The sequence below is a fragment of the Sinohyriopsis cumingii genome, chromosome 9, assembly GCF_028554795.1.
Source record: "Sinohyriopsis cumingii isolate HCF-2022 chromosome 9, ASM2855479v2, whole genome shotgun sequence".
NCBI lineage: Eukaryota > Metazoa > Mollusca > Bivalvia > Unionida > Unionidae > Sinohyriopsis > Sinohyriopsis cumingii.
The window spans coordinates 107,568,723-107,592,848 of NC_142969.1; the positions used below are offsets into that span (position 1 = coordinate 107,568,723).

Sequence of the window (24,126 nt, forward strand, 5' to 3'; positions counted from 1 at the left end):
AATATCAGTTATAAGACAGAAGTTATCCTTTGATAAAACTGATAATATTGTTGATATCAGACTTACCAGAAAAACTGATGTGCAAATCTGACACTTTTACAGGACTGCTCCAGTAACAATTTGGCCAGGTCAGAGCTGTGGTAACTCTCAAACTTTAGGGCCTAAAAGTAAACATTTTATGGTAAAAATCAAAATAATGGGCTTTTCCTTCAACGATAATTGGAAACTCTTACAATATATCCATAATGGCAACAAAGTAATTTGTTATGCACCAACTGCATCATAAATGCAAATTTTAAACACAAAAAAACTCAACAAAAACAAATCACATTTAGAAGATGGAAGTGTTTTGTTATTGGATAACTGTAAAGCTAAATTTTCTACTTGTAAGTGATATTCAAATTCTGATCAGATGGGTATTAAAAAATCCAACATGTGACATTGTTAATCTTTCTCAGAGGAATCTTTTTGTCCTTAATTAAGGCCAACATCTACCTAATACAGTTTTACAAGCTAAGAAATCAATACAGTACTAATAAATATTATCTGCTCCTTGAATGGAGATAATATTAAATGTTATCCACACAAAATGTGTCAAATAAATGGAGATAATATTAAATGTTATCCACACAAATTGTGTCAAATAAATGGAGATAATATTAAATGTTATCCACACAAATTGTGTCAAATGAATGGAGATAATATTAAATGTTATCCACACAAATTGTGTCAAATGAATGGAGATAATATTAAATGTTATCCACACAAATTGAGTCAAATAAATGGAGTACAACTATTCAATATGCAATGCTTCCTCTCCTACCAATAAAACATCATAAAAAATGAATCAGCCATTTCAATATTTTCAATAATTATAAAATACAATTAGAATGGGCCTTTAGTTTTTTATATCCTGCTAACAATGTTAATGTAAGCAAATAAACACCCAGCAAACAAAATGTCACTGTGACCTTGAAAACTGAGTTAAAGTCATAAAGAGCTAAACTGATCATAGTACTCCAACTGACTGGGATATAAAATTGGGTACTCCAAGAGACTGGGATATAAAATTTGGTACTCCAAGCAACTGGCATATCAATGTTGGTTCAGTTTGGTCAAACCATATTGGAGACATTTTGCTTACAAGCTGATGTCCTTCACTTAACTCAAATTATTCCACCATGAACTTGTAAATAAAGTCAGCCGTCAGAACATAATCATGTCTTGTAACCGACTCAGAGACTCCAAATATTTAATCTGGTATGCTCTGGCTCAAAAGTACTGGATATCTTTCTTACAAGGTAAGTGTGATGAATGGACAGCTCAAAACCGGAAGAAAGAAGAAGAATTTGCAAATACCATAATAAATTCAGAAAAATAGAATAACTGTAATTATTAAGAGAAAAAATTCATAATATCAAGGATGACTAATAAACATCCTCACCTGTATCAGCTGTGGAATGAAGTCAATCAAATCATCAGTTGGCATGCGTCTTAAGCAATCAACTGCAAATGCTCTAACTCTTCCATCTGGGTATCTGGGTTAAAATACACAACCAGTATTACAAGCTAATCCCATGGATATGGAATGATTGAACATCTGAGTATCTGGATTAAAATACACAACCAGTATTTCGAGCTAATCCCATGGATATGGAATGATTGAACATCTGGATGTGGCTAGGATCTCAATCTATAAGTTGGCATAACAATAATAAAATTATACTATTTGCTATATTCAGATTATATATACAAATGTCATATCATGCATATATGAAAGTAGAAAATTCACAAACTAGAAATATTTCCACTGACCACATATGCTCCCACTAATATCATGCAAATAAAGGACAAAGCTCTAAGACAAATAAAAGAGTAGAAAATTCACAAAGAAAATATAAATGTTTCTATTGACCACGGATGTCCCAGCCAATATCATGCAAATAAAGGACAAAATTCAAAGTCAAACATGGGCCGTAACTTCACAAACCATTTGCCAGAACACATTACAAATCAAAGTTAACCAAGGTCTTTTTAAAACTCTGACCACTCCCCGCCCCAACAAATACAAGAAATGCATGTTTTTTTAAATTTTAAAAAATGTATTCCTACCATAGAAATGCATTTGGGAAAAAAATCTAGTGCTGGCATGACTTGCTAATACCCATAAAAGTAAAATTCACCAGCATTATTCTGAAAAACAAATGACAATAAATTTTTCAATGTGATTAACTACTTTGAAATCTATGAAATATTAATACAGCATCTCAATAACAAATTAAAAATCAGGTCACAGTCTCACACCTAGGTCTTTTTAATACACTGCCCCACCCTCAATGAAAAAAGGACATTTATTTATTTTATTTTTTCATTTTTAAAACGTATTTCCAAAGTCAAAATGAATTTTGTAAACAATAAATTATATTGCTGACACGATGTACTTACCTTCAAAAGTGAAAATCACCAGCATAAGATGGACATGCAAATGACAATAATTTTTTTTACGCTGTCAACTTCTCTGCTGGCATGAAGTATAATTAATTATCAATTAAATAGTTCATGGGTCAGCATAAAAAATCCTCAAACCAAATATGGTTCAGTCTTTATACTGAGCACAAATTAAAAAGAGAATTTCTAAATCAAAGGGGCATAACTCTACAACATTTACCCAGAAAACTGAAAATCAGCCTAGGCAAGAAGCTTTTACAAAGTGTCGTACTAAATTTGATTTCAATCCAAGAAGTCCTTGAAAATTTGTGTTGCCGAAACAAAATTCAATGAAAATATTCTAAACCAAACAGAGGTCATAGCCTCATTGCTTGGAAATGATGAAAATCAGTGCACTACAAAAATGGTACAAAATTATATAGAATTTAAAATGTAATATATCACATGCATGTTACATGGCAGAACTAAGGTTCTCCCTCATTTTGAGTATAAAAAAACCAGGGTGCATGTCAAACATCAGTGCACGTTATACACACCAAAATACAGTATATAATGCTAAATCAATAATTTCCTTTGATTACTTTCCATAACTGGCACAATTTGAAACTGTATTATCATTTATCAACCTGAACCCTTCTGTAATACCAAGGTTCACTTCTAAGGGGAGTGGCCTGTTATGTGAAAATAACAAAATGTAATACTCTAATGCAGGAAAGGGTGGCATCTTCTTTGTTCTCATTTGAGGATAACTTTATGTGTGGAGGGGTAGGGACCTAACGTGACCGGGACCACTGTGTAACAAGTGGCATATAAAGATTGTAAAAGTTTCTTTTCTTACTGAGGCAACAGAAGCTCCAGTGACTGCATGGGCTCCAGGTTTTTCCACTCCTGTAACATCCAGTAGATATCAGGCAGACAGGCCCAGTTCCACCCATGTGCCCCTTGCAGTATCCATGGCAGTAAGCGAGGCTCATTGGTCAGGAAATGACGGCAACTCCATAAAGTTTCCAGCTGATCTGCAGACAACCTGAGCAGGGAGAGAAAGAACTGATGATGTCACGCATAATCACTAAATTATACCTTCTTGCAGCGGTTGGTGTTCCAGATTTGTGATTAGAAGAATGCAGGTTCAAATTCTAACATCAGATCAGTCCACTCTGACTGGCAAGGCCCTTTACTCCATTTGCCTCAGCACAGTATAAACTTTATGTGTTGTTGCTAAAACGCAAACCAACCAATTTCACAGTTGATTACTTTCACTCAGAATGCATCACTTTAGGTCAGTTTTGTTTCTTTTATTATAATACATTATATGTAAAGATTAGTAATTTTTCTAAGATATGTTAAGAGAAATATCATTCCTCATGCTTTTAAAAAATGTTCAGAACCACTTCCTAAAAACATAACCATCAGACTTTAATAGTTGTGAATTCTGAACATCTAAAATCTAGTAAATTGTTCCTAAATTATTTTACTATAAGATACTTACGAATCTGCACAATCTTTAGCCATGATTTCTTTAATTTGGTCTTGAATTTCAGGCATTAAATCTTTTACCTGCTTCTTCCTCCTGAAAATTATAAAATTCTATGTGACATGTACCTCTGATGTTGCAGTGAAATTAAGATAATTCTATGTGACAGCACATACCTCCGACATCCCAGTAAACATGTTATGTTAAATGACAGCATTTACCTCTGATCTCACTGTAAAAATAAATTTACATGTGAAAGCATACACCTGCGATGTCAAAGTAAAAATAATAAAGTTACATGTGACAGCATGTACCACTAATGTTACAGTAAATTGCCTTCTGGCTTTGGGATGAAAAAGACTGAAAATGAACAATGAGAAGCTCTGGCCATTTTCTAGATAGTTAAGATTTTGCTAGCAACTTGTCAACATTAAAAGAAAGATGACTGTGAAAAGCAACCCAGACACAGCTTATTACGGCAATGGACACCCTCTTTGTTGAGCCTGCCATTTTATCAGACATGTTCAACTTGACAAGAAACTATTATGTGTATAACAGAAACTGCAGCCTTAAAAACTCCTGAGAGTCTCTTCTATTACAGTGTATGGTGGTAAGGCATTCCAGTTCCTCACAGTTGTTGGGAAAAATGTCAATGTCAAAACAAACCATTAAAAAAAACAAATGAATCACAACAAAGACAATTAAAATAACTAAAGTGAAAAACAAATTCTTAGATTATCAACACATACAGTGAAACCCCACTATAGCATAATGGTCAGGGTCCATGGAGCATGACCATGCTATGTACCATACCATGCTATAAGCAAACAAGTCGGTTAAATGAAGGAAATGATCATGTTTTCCCCTTGGCTTTACAAAGGGGGGGGGGGTAATAGGAATGTGAGCAAAACTACATGCTTCATTAACATAATTAACATTTTAAATCAATGCATATTAAATAAGAAATAGTGAAACAGAGATTGCATATTAAATAGTTTACTTTATGCATTGGTATAGATACAGGATGTTCATGTCTCGAGGATGATTATAGTTAAAGTATCAACAAGTGTCCTCATGATCCGATCTTATTGCATTCATAGGAGTGAATCCATAATAAGTCCATCATAAAATATGCACTAAGAAATATCATGTTTAGTCATTCTGTTATGTGTCTGAATTCAGTGCACACACAACAAAATGGAAAAATTACATTAAGAAACATGAAGCACATATACAGTTTCATATGCCTGCATGTGCAAGTCCAATGTCATTACGTGGTGTCTGTATAAATTTCATACCACTAGAATTTTTTCTGCTACAAATCAGAATACAAAAAAATAATTTAGACAAAAACCCCATTTTTAAATTACAAACATACTGATATGCATATTAAGTATCTAACAGTAGTGTGCTTTGTTTCTTTTATACAACAGATCAATTTTCAGCCACTTCCTGCCACTGAATTCTGCTTGTTTAACACCAGACCTAATCCAGTCCAGGGCTTTGAGCTCTACTTTAACAGTAAAAGCTTTGTATTTCCTGTACCATTATCCACTGTAAATACCCATTAACTAAAACTCTAACACCTATTTGTTTAAACAACTACAGTAATAATATCTGTTGATGAACAATGCAGTCATTTTTATTGGGAATGGCCAATATTATTCATTGGTCAATTTACTGCTCCGGTGACCTAGTGGTTAGAGCGTCCATCTCGGAAGCGGGAGGTCATGGGTTTGAACCCTGGATAAGTCATAACAAAGATTTAAACAAATGGTACTAACAGCTGCCTTGCTAGGTGCTCAGCATTAAAAGGTTAGTGTTAGGACTGGTTGCATTGGTGTCAGGATAATGTGACTGGGTGGAACATCATGCTACATGTCTGCAACATGTTGCCACAGTACTAGACATCACTATAAACTGCCACACTGCAGTGTGAAGGGGCAAATTTCTGGTGATCTATGAAGAACACATTAGTTGAGACCAGAGAACAATTAATTAGATTTATGGGGAAAGGCGCGTATCAAACTGCCATACTGCCATGATCAGGAATGTCTTTTCGAGGGGGGAATTTCATTCTTAATTAAGCATTTGTTTATACAGCAGCCAGATAGATATTAGGGACATGGTAAACTTTGATTTCATGGTAAAACTGTCACAAACTGAGACTTTCCATTAACCCGTAGTCGTAACGTAGAAGGTCAAATTGCCCCCAGATTTGGCGCCTCTGGTAAAAGGCAGCAAATATACTTAATCCTGATTGGTTACACTAAATAAGGGACATGTTTCCCACACTAAATTTCCTAGTTTTAATATCGCCACATCGAAAATTTGAATCAGTCTAAGCTTTTCTGCAAGAGAAAACAAGTCAAGAAGACACTGTGAGAATTTGGAGAGAAATTCTCTCGTAAAACTGCTGTCGAGAAAAACCAACGAACAAATTTGGCAGTAGAAGCGAGAAATTTTGAAATCTCAAAGTGAAAAAATAGCTCCTGCAGGGTATGGTGCGACGTATTAATTCTGCGACGTTTGGTATGACATATTAATTCTGAGATGAATTCTGAGATGTATTCTGAGAGTATTCTGTGACGTATCTGTGAATCTACATGCTACGCACAGAGTGAGGACCAAAAGAGGCAAGACCAACAAAAGTGGAAGGACCCGCTACAGTGGAAGTGGAGTGAACGAAGAAACAGGTTATGCAATTGTACAAGGCACTGACTTCGATTGTTCACTCGATCCTATGATGAAATATATCTATTAGTAAAACAGACTGGCTATTTTATTTAAATATATGTGGGGATTTTTGTAATTCAGTGAAAGTTTTATATCTAAACCAAAGTATAATCCTGATGTAATGAATTCTCACAGTTGTTTTATGTAACTGATTAAACTGTTTATTTACATGTACGGGGCCTCGTGCTGGTATGTTCTATATATCTGCTCAGATCTCTATCTATTCCACCTATAAGTTTCACCACTTATATGTACATTTACTTGAACCAGGCAATAATATCGAGGGCGGTCAACAACTAGATAACAAAAACCAAATTAAGTGTGACATCCGCTTACATGCAGACATCGTAGTGATATGACTGAAAAATAGTTAAAGCTATGTTAAAAATCCTAATCACACACACACATTCATTGGTCAATTGATTGCCTGAAAACACTGCCATGCCAAGTGCACATATTGGCAGTGTTTTAAATTCACATGAGAAAAGAATCTTTTTTCAAACACCACACTGTCTGATGCTTGATTGTATAAACCAGATGAATGAGCAAACATCTGTCAGCTTTTGTTTGAGCAACAATTGACAGAGAATGTATTGAAGACAACGAAGAAGTTTTAATTTTAATGTTATTCATGGGTCAATAAGATTAACAGTTTCTAACGAGCTGATGTCTTTCAAATATAAACTAAGATCAAAGTGCAGTGATCAACTACTGTGACACAACTGAAATGAACATTCACAAATAAAACTGTAAATTCTTTATTTATATCCAGAAATACATAATGATGAGACAATTTTTTTCACCAGAAATATATCTTGCTAAATTGTTATATCAAAATTTTGGTTATTTTGGCACAAAACATTGCAGAACTTCATGACATTGGTGAAAGTGCAAAAATTTTGGGAGCCATGCCAAAACCATGCTACATCTGAATTCATGTTATAATGAAGCGCGTTATAACAGGGTTTCACTGTACTATCAAACAGAAGTGAATGACAGAATCACACAAAAATATTACCCTATCAAAAATTAACTTCACTTACATGTCTGCAACTTTCAGTGGTTCAGCAAATAAAATTTGCTTGCCAAAGTCTGGTAGATTGAACTGAAATTCAAGGGAAATTTATTACTAGATATTTCAAATGTCTATCCTAGAAATTTCATGTTAATGCATTTATTTAGAAGAAATATATCAACCTCAAAATGGTAATACAAGTTACAAAGTTTATATAATTCATTATCCCATATGCAAAAAAGAGATCAACTTTTCCATAAAACAAACATATGCTTGGCCATGGACAAAGACATCACAGGAATGTGCCTGGCCATGAACAAAATAAACATCATAGGACTGTGCATGGCCATGGACAAAGACATCATAGGACTGTGCATAGCCATGTACAAAGACACATCACAGAACTGTGCATGACCATGAACAAAATAAACATCATAAGACTGTGTATGGCCATGGATTAAAGACATCATAGGACTGTGCATGGTCATGGACAAAGACATCATAGGACTGTGCATGGTCATGAACAAAGACATCATAGGACTGTGCATGGTCATGGACAAAGACATCATAGGACTGTGCATGGTCATGAACAAAGACATCATAGGACTGTGCATGGTCATGGACAAAGACATCATAGGACTGTGCATGGTCATGGACAAAGACACATCACAGAACTGTGCATGACCATGGACAAAGTCATCACAGAACTGTGCATGACCATGAACAAAATAAACATCATTGGACTGTGCATGGCCATGGACAAAGACATCATAGGACTGTGCATGGTCATGGACAAAGACATCATAGGACTGTGCATGGTCATGGACAAAGACATCATAGGACTGTGCCTGGTCATGGACAAAGACATCATAGGACTGTGCATGGTCATGGACAAAGACATATCACAGAACTGTGCATGACCATGGACAAAAAACAAATCACACAGCTGTGAATGGCCATGGACAAAGACATTAATGAGCTGTGCATGGTTACGGACAAAGACATCAATGAGCTGTGCATGGTTACGGACAAAGACATCACATGATTGTGCATGGTCATGGACAAAGACATCAATGAGCTGTGCATGGTTACGGACAAAGACATCACATGATTGTGCATGGTCATGGACAAAGACATCAATGAGCTGTGCATGGTTACGGACAAGACATCAATGAGCTGTGCATGGTTACGGACAAAGACATCACATGACTGTGCATGGTCATGGACAAAGACTTACTGCTTAATGCCTATGATAATGAAATCAATTTTGGAAAATATCTTGTTCTGGAAGACTGCAATTTGCAGCAATTTCAACCAGACATTTGATTTAAAAGACTCCAATGAACATTTTAACTCTAATATTATCATGATGTTACATTTTTGTATTTTATGATCCATCTAAAAAACAACACAATATAAAAAATGTAGAATTTTGTTTTTGTATTTTATGATCCATCTAAAAAACATCACAATATAAAAAATGTAGAATTTTGTTTTTGTATTTTATGATCCATCTAAAAAACATCACAATATACAAAATGTAGAATTTTGTTTTTGTATTTTATGATCCAGTCTAAAAAATCATCACAATATAAAAAATGTAGAATTTTGCTTTTGTATTTTATGACCCAGTCTGAAAAACATCACAATATAAAAAATGTGGAATTTTGTTTTTGTATTTTATGATCCAGTTTAAAAACATAATATAAATATTTTAGATTTTTTGGTTTTTATGATCCAGTCTAAAAAAACAATATAAAAAATTGAATTTTTGTTGGGTTTTTTTATGATCCAGTCTAAAACAACATCACAAAATAAAAAATGTAGATATTTTTTTTAAAATTTATGATCTAGTCTAAAAAAACATCACAATATAAAAAATGTAGAAATTTTCAAATCAAATATAACATGCCTATTTACCTGAATTGAAGCAAGTGAATTTCTGCTGAAAACAAAGTAATGACTTAGGTCCAAATAAAATTATAACAACCCTAAATGCTTCCTTAGTAACAACTCAATTCAGTTTACTAAGAACACATATTGTTGATTTAAGTGTGTTTAACTTAAAGAAGGTTCTGCTGTACATGGCTTTCTGGTGACAACTAAAATAATTTATATTACCTCAGATTGTCAATTAAAAGACTCCATTCTTGAAATAAATCAACAAAATTGTAACCCTGTATGTGATGAACTACCTGCAGAAGTGCTGAATCAGATGTGAGTGTAGAACATAAAGGTGTGATTGGGTCAGCCGCTACATTCATTCTCAGTGGAACTAACTGACTTCCCTGAAGAAGGTACCTAAAAAGGAGCAATAGAAGGCATGAATGAAGAATAAACAAATGAATAAATAGATTCATTTAATTGAGTAGAATCAGTGCCTAAATTAGATGTGTGTGTGTGTGTGTGTGTAGTAAAACCGTATATGCCAACCCTTGGCAAGGAGAAAGTGTAATCCAAGTGGACAAAAAGAGTAATCCGAGCAGAAAAAGAGTAATCCATATACAACATAATAAAATTCAATAAGCATCTGTACAATATGATTTATTTATCCCTCAGGTCTTTCAACATCAAATACTGCTTCAAATTTTCATATATATCACTTTGAGCTTTAAAAGTCTTTCATAATAGAGTTCAAAACACATTGTACCAGCTGAGACCGAATGTTTTGTACACCAGTAGAGCACTAAGTGCCAGGTTACAGAGCCTGGATCTGAATTCAGTTTTATTTTTGTTAACAATACTGAACAATCTCTCATAGTCAGCACTGAAACAGTAAAGAACCAATATTCCTTTCATAACCTGACAAAGAAGAGGAAATATACATCTTCCAGTTATTGGGTTTTTTAGCTGGAAAAAAAAGGTGCCATTGCACATCAATTCTGTCTGCATGAAGTACACTGTCAGGTAGAATGCCAACCTGATACTTCAGGAGTTCTAAAATACTGGCAGCCTTTCCTGCAGCAGGGTGCATCATATGACAGGGACAACCTGATATGTAAACTGATGGAGACATTTTTCAAAATACAGAATGCAACTCCTTTATAAATTCCAGTCATCACTGATGCATTATCAGCTGAAAACCCCATATAGTTCTGCCAACTTATGTTTATTCAAAGCATTATTAAGCAAATAAAAAAACGTTTTCTCCAGAAGAATCAACTGTTAATTCTGGTAATGAAAGAAGAGCACTCTGATTTTTCCCTTTTGGTTGTCAAAGTCTCTTACACAGACTGACTACAACATTTTGTCATCATAATCACCTCTCCTGTCTGTTGCAATACTTAACATCCCAATTTTCATGGCTTTTGCAGTTTTAAGTGAATTATCTTCTGCTAAACACCTAACAATATCAGATGATTTTGTTCTTGCATGTGCATATTTTCTGCAATTTTTGAATCAGGAAACATCCATTTGAACAAAGGACCAACATGGTCTTCTACTGCTAGTGCAGGGGTAGGCAAACTACGGCCCGCAGGCCACATGCGGCGCTAAGGGCTTTCATGCGGCCCACCAAGGGTTTTCATGCAGCCTAGGAACAAAGTCATCATTCGCACTGACTCTGTTTATGTTACTCTGTTTATCAAATAAATGTGCTTCTTTTGAAGTTTAAGTTTAAGTTTTCAAATATTAACAACATATTAACAACTGAAAATTAATTAGATGTTATTTAGAAAAACCTTATGTTTTTGCTATTTCAAATATTAATTATTTTACTTAATGAACTATGCGGCCCGCGACAATGTGTAAATTTGTGTATGCGGCACTTGCACTGGAAAGTTTGCCTACCTCTGTGCTAGTGTAATCCTTGTTCTATAAGTAAGTCGGTAAATAATGCCTCCACATTTATAAAATTTGTGTCCATAATTTAGTTCTGCTATAAAAAGAAGGTACCTTAGTATTAGAGTTAGTAAAACGAGCTAATTCAAGGTTTCTTTGTTTTACCGCCATGACCAATATTAAAATCATTTCCACACAGTCTGCAATGTGTGAAGCTGCCCTATAATGGAATGCTGTATTTTGTAATTCATGTATTCATCTTTGAATCGATTTTTGTCTTTTTCTAATCCATCTGTGAAATTACTTGAAAAACATTTTTGCTCTAACACATGCATCAACTAGAATAAATCTGACATTTAGTGCCAAACACCAGCAGACTGGTTCTGTACCAGATATGAATTAGAACAAAGAATCTACAAGCAAAGATTAAAAATTTGAAAACCAGTCTGTTCTTTCCTAACTAAGCCATACAGCTGCTATAAATAGAAACCGAGGACAAAGGTTTGAAAGTAGAAACAAGCAACTTTCTCTGAAATAGGGCAGCCGCTATAAATAGAACATAATACTCTTAGGAAAGTGAAAGCAAGTCTACAGACAAGCATACTCTTATGTCGTAGTTAAACAGAAGCCATCTTTTTTAGAATAATGTCTGAAAGATTATTGGGATGCTAATAAAAATGAGAAACCAAATTATTAATTTGTTTGGGTGGGGGATATACTGAAATCGCGTAATCCGAATATATTTATGAGTAAGGTGTAATTAAGTGAAAAAAAGCGTAATGATTATGCCAAAAGTGTAATGGTTGGCATGTATGTAAAACCCGTCTTGAAAGACCACCCCACTGGTCAAAAAAATGGTCTCTTAAGACAGGTGGTCTCTCAGGAGAGGTCATATGATCAATAAATGTGTACTGCGAATCTGGTCTCTCAAGAAGGGTTGTAACATTAGATAATAAATGCACTGAAAATTGTGCTTTCAAGAGATATGGTCTTACAAGACAGGTTTTAATGTAATTAACTTTGCAAATCTAATTTACAATCATGCAACAATGAAGATGTGCTTGTACAAATGGCCCCAGAAGATATGACCAATTTGGAAAGTCAAAAGTTGAAACAGAAACAATTAATTATCAATATATATACCGAAGCATACATTCTGCTATTTGTTTAGTGCAAAACCAGTGTACCTTCCAAATGTTTTAAATAAAACAATGAATCACACATACTACCCCTGGTAACTCTGAAAGTGTATTATATATTTGTTACATGTGTTTTGAAGGGATAAAAACACTGTTGAAAACTAAGAACAAAAAACTAACAGATCACTTAACCAGGAATAGTAAGAGAGTTTACAATGCAAGAAACTCATATATGGTGAGTAGGAGGTTGTGGCTTGTCTAATAATTAGAACCAACCCAAAATGACAAGATGGATTATCTACCCCTTTTTGCTGAAAAGCTGCACAGTAACTCCCCCTAGGGGTGTGGTGAGTTTCTGTACTGTGGGGGTATTGGCATTCACTGATGACACTGCTTTCAGACCCTGGAGAGTTATACATAGTCTGGTTTCCCGGGGCAACAGACACAGGGTAAGTTCCTCAAATGTAAGCCTGTACAGAAAATAAAAATAGGACATTAAAATGAATTCTGTTACAACATATTCCGTTAAAGTCAGCATGTGACATAGTGTATATTCAACATTTTTTTATCAGGTACTAATTTTCATAGGGTATGAATTTTCATTCATTTCACTCTTGTTACAAACCATGAAATTAAACACCCCAACAAAAAATGGGAAAAAACATAAGACCATAAGACACTTCTCAAATCCACAAATCTAAGTACAAACAAGACCTATTTTTTTAAACTATGAAAACTTACATCCCTAAAGTGAATGAGTTCACAGTATATTGGCTAATTTTAATTAAGGACAGGTACACTGTGTGCTAGACCAAACAGCTGCTATCATAGTACTAAATGTTGAATCTAAATATACCATTTTTCTGGAATAAAAATAATTAATTGAATTAAAAATACCTGCTAATTATTTGTACAGCAATTCCTACAAGATTAGATTTTATGAATTATATCAAGTCCATGACAAGATTAATAAGCAATCAATTTTAATTCAGACTGTGCAGAATAACAGGTGTCAGATGGGTGGGGTCTAGTGATTCAGCATAAAACCAAATGATAATAAGTGGGAAGAATTACACAAGACAAAATGCTGATAATGCTATCCTACCATTCATCCCACACTATGACTTTCATAAGCCCCGCTTCATTGACTGAGGCACACGTGGTCATTATATCTTGACTAAGACGTTGCTTCCCATGGAATAAGCTGCAGGTTACCTGATATTCATCATACCTGTGAAAATGTGGAAAGTTATTTCATTAAATCATAACAGAGATGTAACATAGCAATTTTGGGATACGAAAAAATGGTCCTGGAGTTATCTGTCCATACAAGTCGTATTCATAACCAAAGCCTAATATTGGCCATCAGATTATACCTTCATCCCATCCACTTTTAGCGATTTACAGTATGCAATAAATCATCCACCGTATCAATATCCTCTCTGTGACCAATACATGTCGAGTTACCAACTAGTGACATTTTTACTGACTAGAAGACTGTTGTCTTGCTAGTGTGCACAACTGTACTACATAGTATATTAAATCTTTTAAATATCAATCACTTCAATTACGAAATTACTTTTGTGATACTCTTTTATCAACAAGAGACCTCTTTAAATCAAGTCCTTCATTTGTCAACAAGAGACCTCCTTTCTGTCAAGATCAGTCCCCCCTTTTGTCAAGCCCACCTTTTGTCAAAATCAGACCCCCCTTTTGTCAAGCCCACCTTTTGTCAAGATCAGACCCCCCCCACTTTCTGTCAAGCCCACCTTTTGTCAAGAGACCATATTTTAGATAAACCCATCTTTTCTCAACAAAAGACCCTCTTTTAGTCAAGCCCGCCTTTTGTCAACATGAAACGCCCAAATGTCAACAGGTCACCCCATCTGACAACACCAGACCTTCTTTTATCAATCAAACCCACCTTTTATTTCGGTAGAAATTAAAAAAACTTCAACAATAAGCTAATCTAAAAAGACTTTTTCATAGACCTTAATCCTGGATGTGGACGGATCAATGGACAGACAGATGGATGGATAAACATTCACATTGTCATCAAAATGATTGTTAGATAGAGTTTCCAACAAGGTAGGTTCAACAAAATTATATCACATTTATACTACATATCCACATATCCAGTATATTGACCAACTGTCCAATTAATAATACATATCCAATACAGTGACCAGTGCCAGTGGTCAAGTTGTTGTTGTTGTTGTTCTAGGGTTTAACACCCTTTTTCAACACAAGATAGGCTATACATGGCAGCCAGTATAACTGGTGGAGGAAGAACCCTGGAAAACCCAGGGAAGAACCACCGACCCACGAGAAGCTACTGGCAGGCTTTCCCACGTACCCATGCTAACCGAGCCTTGGACTCGAACCCATGCAGGCAGAGGTGAGATGGCAGCGATCTGGAATGGTCAGCGCTTTAGACCACTTGGCCACTCGAGGCCCCCAGTGGTCAAGTTATTACTACATATCCAGCATAGTTACCAATGGTTCGAGGCTATCTTTGTAAGATTAAAATTTTATCTATATAGAAACTGTACCACCATTTAACAGGGAAATTTTAAAAACATGGAAATTTTATCCAGATGGAAATTTTAGCAATATGGAATTTTATCTAAACTGAAAAATCATATCTGGATGTAAATTTTATCTACATGGAAATTTTTATGTATGATGAATTACACGAACCAATGAACAAGCATATTTGCCTAGCAATAATATATTCAAGCATTAAAAAGTATTACTGTCATTTTCCTATATCTTCTAATTATAAAATATAGATGATGTCTCTGTCTGATTAAATTTGCATGCACTCTCTTCATTTCTGTTGGTTACATACTTAAGTACCTATAATTCATCCTGCTTGGGCAAATATGGTAGGAAAATGTATAAAAAAAAAACTCACCTGAGAAGCCAGTCAATAGGAATCTGATGGACAGTGGCCACATGGACAATAAAGTTTTCATTCTGCCCACTGATTTCCTGGGGATCTAGAATATACAGAAATAACAATACTAAGAAAAATTATTCAGTTATATACATCTCTGTAGGCCTACGTGGCTTTATACAGCTGTGATGGCCTACCTTGGCTTTATACATATCAGAAGGCCTACCTTGGCTGTATACATCTCAGATGACCTTCCTTGGCTTTATACATTTCTGATGGCCTATCTTGGCTTTATACATCTTAGAAGGCCTACCTTAGTTTTTATACATCTCAGATATTCTACATTGGCTAATTTACAACTCAGATAGCCTATCTTGGCTTTACACGTTTCAAATGGCCTACCTTAGCTTTATACATCTCAGAAGGAGGCCTAGCATGGCTTTATACATCTCAGATGGCCTGCCTTGCTTTATACATCTTAGAAGGCCTACCTTGTCTTTATACATCTTAGATGGCCTACCTTGACTTTATACATCTCAGATAACCTAACATGGCTTATACATCTTAGATGGCCTACCTTGGCTTTGCACATCTCAGATGGCCTACCTTGGCTTATGCATCTCTGATGGCCTATCTTGGCTTTATACATCTTAAATGACCTACCTTGGCTTTATACATCTCAGAAGGAAGCTTACCTTGGCTTTATTACATCTCTGATGGCCTATCTTGGCTTTATACATCTTAGAAGGCCTACCTTGGCTTTACATATCTCAGATGGCCTACCTTGGCTTTATACATCTTAAACGGCCTACCTTGGTTTTTTACATCTCAGAAGGAAACCTACCTTGGCTTTATTACATCTCTGATGGCCTATCTTGGTGTTATACATCTCAGATGGCCTACATTGGCTTTACATATTTTAGATGGCCTGTCTTGGCTTTATACATCTCAGAAGGAGGCCTAGCTTGGCTTTATACATCTCAGATGGCCTGTCTTTGCTTTATACAGCTTAGAAGGCCTACCTTGTCTTTATACATCTTTGATGGCCTACCTTGACTTTTTACATCTCAGAAGGAGGCCTACCTTGGCTTAATACATCTCTGATGGCCTAACTTGGCTTAATACATCTCTGATGGCCTAACTTGGCTTTATACATCTTAGATGGCCAACCTTGGCCTAATACATCTTAGATGGCCTACCTTGGCTTTATATATCTCAGATGGACTACCTTGGTTTTATACATCTTAGAAGGCATACCTTGGCTTTATGCATCTCAGGTGGCCTACCTTGGCCTTAAACATCTTAGATGGCCTACCTTGGCCTTATACATCTAAGATGGCTTACATCTGCTTTATATATATATATATATATATATATATATATATGATGGCCTATCTTGGCTTCATACATCTCTGATGGTCTACCTTGGATTTATATATCTTAGATGGCCTACCTTGCTTTTATACTTCTCTGATGGCCTACCATGGCTTTATACATCTTAGATGGCCTACCTTGGCTTTATACATCTCAGAAGGAGGCCTACCTTGGCTTTATACATCTCAGAAGGCCTACTTCGGCTTTATACATCCCTGATGGCCTACTTTGGGTTTATACATTTCAAACAGCCTTCCTTGGCTTATAAATCTTCAATGGCCTTCATTGGCTTATACATCTTCAATGGCCAGCCTTGGCTTATACATCTTACATGGCCTACCTTGGCTTAAACATCTTAGATGGCCTACCCTGGCCTTATACATCTCAGATGGCTTACATTTACTTTATATATATCTGATGGCCTACCTTGGTTTTATACATCTCTGATGGCCTATCTTGGCTTTATACATCTCAAATGGCCTTCCTTGGCTTATACATCTTCGATGGCCTACCTTGGCTTTAAGTGTAAGATTTTGTTGTTGTTGTTATTGTTATGGGGTTTAACGCCATTTTTCAGCACAAGATAGGCTATACATGGCGGCCGGTATTAATGGTGGAGGAAGAACCCGGGAAAACCCCGGAAAGAACCACCGACCCACAAGAAGCTACCGGCAAGCTTTCTCACATATCCACTTTGGCCGAGCCTGAGACTCGAACCCACACAGACAGAGGTGAGATGGCAGTGATCCGTGACGGAGAACGCTTTAGACCACTCGGCCACTCGGGGCCCCTTAAGTGTAAGAAAGATACCAATCATCATCTTATGTTCTAGATGGGGATGTTGGAATACCCTCTACCTGTCCATCAAACTGACAAGTGGAAATTTTTAAAAAAATTTTAGTTACCTTGCATTTCAGGTGATGATCTTAAGGGCGGGGGACTTATGCTCCACCTCATGGGGCTCTGAGAGGGGTCAAGGTCAAATATTAGATGTACAAATTTTTTAATTACAATGACATTTTCAAATATTTTCTGACCAAACCTTATACATACAGACATGACTGAAGATATACCATGTGTGGCAGATTTTGCTGTAAGACCCCAAATTCACTGTCTGGGGGTGGGGAATTAGAGGAGCAGGATAGTATAAGAGAGGAATAGGAATATACAATAAAAATCATCTTTCTGATTGATTATGGATGTATAGCAAGGCACCTATTTAAATCAAAATCTAGACATACCATAATCAAACCAAATCCCTAAACATTTAGCATAGTCATCATATCAATGGCACCAATGTGTCATATGACTTCTCACTTAATGAGTGACCTACCCCAATTAGGCAAACCCTTATCTGATCTAATCTAATTGAGCCAAATCAATGATCAATTATCAGAGTGATTATATCAATGGCACCAGTGTGTATGATTGTGGTTTAACACATTAACCCCTGGTGACGAGTTTACGTGGCAGGAGGTAAGTAGCCTACTGCCGAGCTCTGTAGGGTCAAGGTCATGCATAATACACTAATGTGGGTGGTATTATAGAAAGGTAGACAGATGTAGCTCTACAATGATACCCAATAATCTGGAAGTTCTAGTTGCACTACAAAATACAGAGGAAAAAACGTCATTTTATGGACCCAATTTTTTTCCACCCAAAATTCACCCAAGGTCGGAATCTGATTTTGTGTCTGGATTTTAGACTTTTTGGTCGCAGATCTAACTAAGGCAGACCAGTAAGAACTGCAAACAGACAGATGAACATCTGCAAAAAGTAGGATAAGATGGGCATTTGAAATAAACATGTGCTGAGTGATAATGCCTTAGCTTAATTAATGATTTTAGGTTTAGGTAAAAATGATTCTGGTAGATACTAGACTAAAATTATGCCAGCGATAGGTCTTAACATGGGTGATCAACATAAAATGCACTGCCTGTACATAGCTATTTTTCACTGCCTGTCCTTTGCTATAGGTTTTACTGTGTGTACATAGCTATTTTTTACCGCCTGTACCTGCCAATACTCAGCTGACTTTCACTGCCTGTCTATAGCTATTTTTCACTGCCCACATGAACCTACCTGAGCAATAGCCCTAAAGTAAATAACCAAGTTCACATGAGCTATCTAGGCAATGACTCCGAAGCATGTAACTAAATTCCCATGATCCCATGCAAGCAATGACCCCCTAAAGTAAATAATTAAGTTTGTATGATCCAGTGTAAGCAATGACCACATATTTATGTAGCCTTCTGGACACAAAACTCAGGTTAAGCTTAAAGTGTTGCCTTTGTCTTTCATTAATAGAATAATTTACTAATCATAGAATTTGAAAGATTTTCTAATTCCTCAACCTTTACCCATAATCTGTTATATTTGCTATGCAAATATTCTTGAAGAATCATCTTTTGATAAAAATCTTTTGACTGACTTCAAGTATCATCTTTTGACTGACTTTAGGACAGTTATCTTTTGACTGACTTCAAAAATCATCTTTTGAATGATTTCAAGATGGTGTCTTTCAAATGACTTTAAAACTACTTTTTTACTGACTTCAAGTATCATATTTTTGTGCAAAATCAAGTTTAATCTTTGCTTGACTTAAAATGTCATCATCTGTTTGACATCAAGTATCATCTTTTGACTGACTTCAAGTATCTTTTGACAAACTTCAGATATCATCATCTTTCATCTTACATCTAGTATCATCTTTTGACTGACTTCAAGTATCATCTTTTGACTGACTTCAAGTATCATCTTTTATCTGACATCAAGTATCATGTATTGATTGACTTCAAGTATCATGTATTGTTTGACATCAAGTATCATGTATTGACTGACTTCAAGTATCATCTTTTATCTGACATCAAGTATCATGTATTGATTGACTTCAAGTATCATGTATTGTTTGACATCAAGTATCATGTATTGACTGACTTCAAGTATCATCTTTTATCTGACATCAAGTATCATGTATTGATTGACATCAAGTATCATCTTTTGTTTGACTGCAAGTATCATCTTTTGTTTGATATCTAGTATCATGTATTGTTTGATATCAAGTATCATGTATTGTTTAACTGCAACTAACATATTTTGACTGACTTCAAGGTATCACATTTTGACTAACATGTAATATCATTTTTTAATGACTTGAAGTGTCATTCTTTGATATGGGGGCCCCGAGTGGCCGAGTGGTCTAAAGCGCTCTCCGTTACGGATCACTGCCATCTCACCTCTGTCTGTGTGGGTTCGAATCTCGGATTTGGCTAATGTGGGTATGTGAGAAAGCTTGCCAGTAGCTTCTCGTGGGTCGGTGGTTCTTTCCGGTGCTGAGTGAATAAACCCCCTCACTCCAGGACATGATATTCTGTCTCCATCGATACTCCTGTCCTGTTATGAGAAGTAGAAAGAGGCATGATCTCCCTCAACATAATGGCTCTGTTCGTATTAACAAATCACCTGAAAACTATTGGTGGCTTTTAGTTGAAGTGTCCACCTATGGAAGAAAGGTGGTTCTTGACTTTGAAAGAGGGTGCCGTCATGAACCAGAAGGTAAATCAGGATTGCTGATAGGGCATGTATTTAGAGAATTCTGCCTGCAGTTGCTAATGCCATGAGGAAGCAGGTCTTGTAGGAAAAGGAGTGCCAGTGATGCTTTTAAACTGGTTCAGAAGGTGTCTAATGCAGCCAGGTTAATACCCAAGATAGGTTCTGCTTTGGGCCTAGGGTTAACATTTCTGACCATGTATACACAAAGTTGGTGAGAAGGTTGAAGAAGTCCTGGGTTTGTATGATATCCTCTTGGATGATGACGAATAGTGTTGGCAATCATCGAAGCATTAACCTTGGATTATATGTTAACTTGCCCTCTTTGAAGAACCAGAGGAGGAAGTTAGCTTTCTGTAGTATCGATGCCTGGAGAGATAAGATATATTCTTTGCACACCAATGGTTGAAACTGTGCTACTGACTTCATATGCTTTGGAGTGGAGGGCTGTTACACCTGAGTGATACTCTCCACGACTGGTTGTGAAAAAGTTTAATTCTGAGGGCCTGTTAAGATAATTCAGACATGCAATTTCTGGGCTCCAGACAAGGATGAAAAAACTGCCATTATGCTTATATGAGCAGATCAGGGTTCCCGATGCAAGATTGAAGAGGAATCTACAACTCCTCCTTTCTGTATCACTTTGGAATCAGAGGTGTTGGGGGATTGGTATAGTTCAGTTTGGTACACTCCAATGATAGCGCGTCCACCGCCTGAGCTGTTGGGTCCTGGACAGCAGAGACAAAGGTAAAGGTTGGGGTTTTGGCATTCCCAATTGTCACAAACAGGTCCACCGATGGAAGATCTCATCTGGTACATATCTGAGTGTGAGCCCAGGGATGGAGAGATCATTCCTTCTGTAACAGTCATTTGTTCCGTGATGAAGAGTCGGTCAGTGCATTGAGGAGTTCCAGGATATGGTGAACCTGTATGGTGTGTTGATGACAACGCCACTTTAGAAAGTCCCATACCGTGATGCAAAGGTCTGGTGACTGGGGTCCTCCTTGTTAAAGATAAATCACCACTGTGGAATTGAGCACCTCTTTGTTATATGAGATAAGTCCCATACCGTGATGCAAAGGTCTGGTGAATGTGGTCCTCCTTGTTAAAGATAAATCACCATTGTGGGACTGAGTACCGCCTTGTTATATGAGATAAGTCCCACACCATGATGCACACCTGATTTTTATTCAGGACTTCAAATTATAAAGACTTGTTTCTGTAATTCTTGAATTATTTGGAGATTTAATTCGCCGTAACGTAAGTTATTTTTCTCATTTTCACTTTATATTCTTGGGAAATAAATTATCTGTTAAATTTTACAAAGCTTCTTGCCTTTCACACTTTGCTGTTACTTATTTTAAGAGCACAGACTTTGTAACAGCATATAAATAAAATAAAGCACGAACTGACTTTGAAATCATTAGGCTCCACATGCAAGTACCTAAATGTGTGACAACTACAACTTGTATAAGCAGAACTTTGTCGTGATAGAGAGAAAAGTTGGAAATACAGATGGAGTATACTTTGCCAAAATAGTGAAAATACTCCCCCAACTTGTTGTGGTATATTTTCCAAAACTATAACAATGGAGGCGCTCACCAGTTATTATGAACCTTTGAGAGAGTGACGTATGTAAGGTGAAGTTGTCTGCATTTAAAACATGCACAATGGAGAGAATGGTTGGCATACCTATATGCTACATTAATGCAATGTGGATGATATTTCTTTGGATATTGTACTTTTGGAAATTTTACTTGATCTAAGCACATTGCTAACTAAAATGACTGCTCCCTTGTGCTAAAAAAAATGAACCTGAATTAGTCTAAAGTACACTATCCATAGCAGCTAATAAAATAGGGAAAATGAATTTTGCCAGACTAGTCAATACCAGCTATTGAAAGTGCAATGAGTGAATTACCAAATATATAAAATGTAAAAAAAGTTATCAGCTCTTTTTTATACAATTTACCTCTGAAGTTCAAGGAGTGAAAATGACCAAGTGGACCTAGCACTTATTTGAAAGGTGCACATCTGGAGTAAGGCCAATCTGTATACTCTATAACCCATATTACACCCATCAATTATACACCAAATTAAAGGGAATTAAAGATTCTTTGAACTATACTTAAGATACACAAGGTCTTTTTTAAATAGCCAGTATAACCAGTGAGGAAAGCCAGGGAAATTCTTTTTCTTTAAAATTCTAACCCTACGCAAAATACGAAACTGTAGAGTGCCACCAATAATAAAATTTCATATTCTTTCAAACAACTCAATGCATATGAAACTAATTATACTGACCCCATGGCTGGTCAATACTACATCCTAGGTGGAAGTCTGTGTGGAAAGCCTGACAATAAATCCTGACCAACTGCTTGACAGCATTGACCAGCTGTTCTATAGCGTCCTCTAACTGAGGTACCAGAACAACCTTCACATCCGGGCTGGAAAATGTTTAAAACATTTGTGAAATAATACAATTTTAACACATATGAACTCATACACTTAAGTAATAGGTTATCTCAGAACTCCTAGCTAGATTTTAATGGTATCTCAAATATAACTGCAACCTATTATTAGTGCTAATGTTTTTCCTTACAGCACAGGGCAATACAGGAACACTGACACATTACTGCTTTGTACTAAACATTGTTGAAATTCTTGACAGCTAATCAGTTTTTAAATGAATTCTGTTCAAAATGGAGTAGTTACGACTAAACTTTTATGAGGCAGATGCAAGTCTATGAGACAATGATCTATAAGACGATGATCTGAGACAAATCTATGAGACAATGATCTAAGACAAATCTATAAGACAATGATCTGAGACAAATCTATGAGACAATGATCTATAAGACAATGATCTGAGACAAATCTGAGACAATGATCTGAGACTAATTTATGGGACAATGACCTATAGACAAGTCTATGAGACAAAGATCTGAGACAAGTCTATGAGACAATGATATAGGAGACAAGTCTATGAGACAATGATCTACGAGACAATGATTTGAGACAAATATATGAGACAATGATCCTATAAAATCCATTAGAAAAGGTTGGATGGTTCATGAGCTATGCCAGTTACAAGCAACATACCATTAGAAGAGTTGAAGGGCAATGACTAATCAGAATGGAATTCACAAGACAGAAAACTCATAAAAGGCACATCTTGGTCTGGAGACAATGAATCAGAATTACTGGATGGTTCTTGGGCTATGCCAATTACTAGCAACATCCCATGTGCAAATATGAAATTAATTGTCAAGGTCCACAATGCTTTCCAAAACCAAGTCAACAAGACAAAAACCATAAAAGACACATCTTGGTATGGAGACCAAACTGCATCCATCATAATAGGTTGAATAGGTTGAATGGTACCTGTGGTTGCAAGAATCTGGTGTATCAGAGATTTAAAACTGACGTACTTAGGACAACAACTCAGTTCAAATTAAGCTAACACAAATACCAAACATTCATATTCAAAATATTCATTGAATGTAGTCAGAAAGGATTAAACTACTTTTAGAATCTTAATAAAACTATAAGATCCATCCTATTTTTTCAGTCTACTCTGGTAATTTGCTGACCCCAACCCCTTCCCACAATGCAACAATGAAAACACAGTGATTTCGGTTATCTAAGTCAGTTATCAAACTCTAAAATAAAAATCAAATGAATGTAGGTGTTATTTTTCTGTGTTTAGCTT

General features: G+C 36.0%; 1 protein-coding gene across 2 annotated transcripts in view; it reads right to left on the reverse strand.

Annotated features, from left to right (window-relative positions):
- LOC149792439 (phosphatidylinositol 4-phosphate 3-kinase C2 domain-containing subunit alpha-like) overlaps nt 1–24,126 on the reverse strand; it is a 184,372-nt gene that overhangs the window by 90,032 nt on the left and 70,214 nt on the right. For both annotated transcript variants that reach the window (XM_089971011.1, XM_089971010.1), the window contains 10 exons: nt 22,719–22,861; nt 15,510–15,594; nt 13,698–13,823; nt 12,895–13,062; nt 9,869–9,974; nt 7,702–7,763; nt 3,938–4,018; nt 3,287–3,475; nt 1,445–1,538; nt 67–161 (listed from right to left, as the gene is read on the reverse strand). In XM_089971011.1, the coding sequence (XP_089827137.1) occupies nt 67–161; nt 1,445–1,538; nt 3,287–3,475; nt 3,938–4,018; nt 7,702–7,763; nt 9,869–9,974; nt 12,895–13,062; nt 13,698–13,823; nt 15,510–15,594; nt 22,719–22,861 (1,149 nt within the window). The remainder of the gene's footprint in view (nt 1–66; nt 162–1,444; nt 1,539–3,286; nt 3,476–3,937; nt 4,019–7,701; nt 7,764–9,868; nt 9,975–12,894; nt 13,063–13,697; nt 13,824–15,509; nt 15,595–22,718; nt 22,862–24,126) is intronic.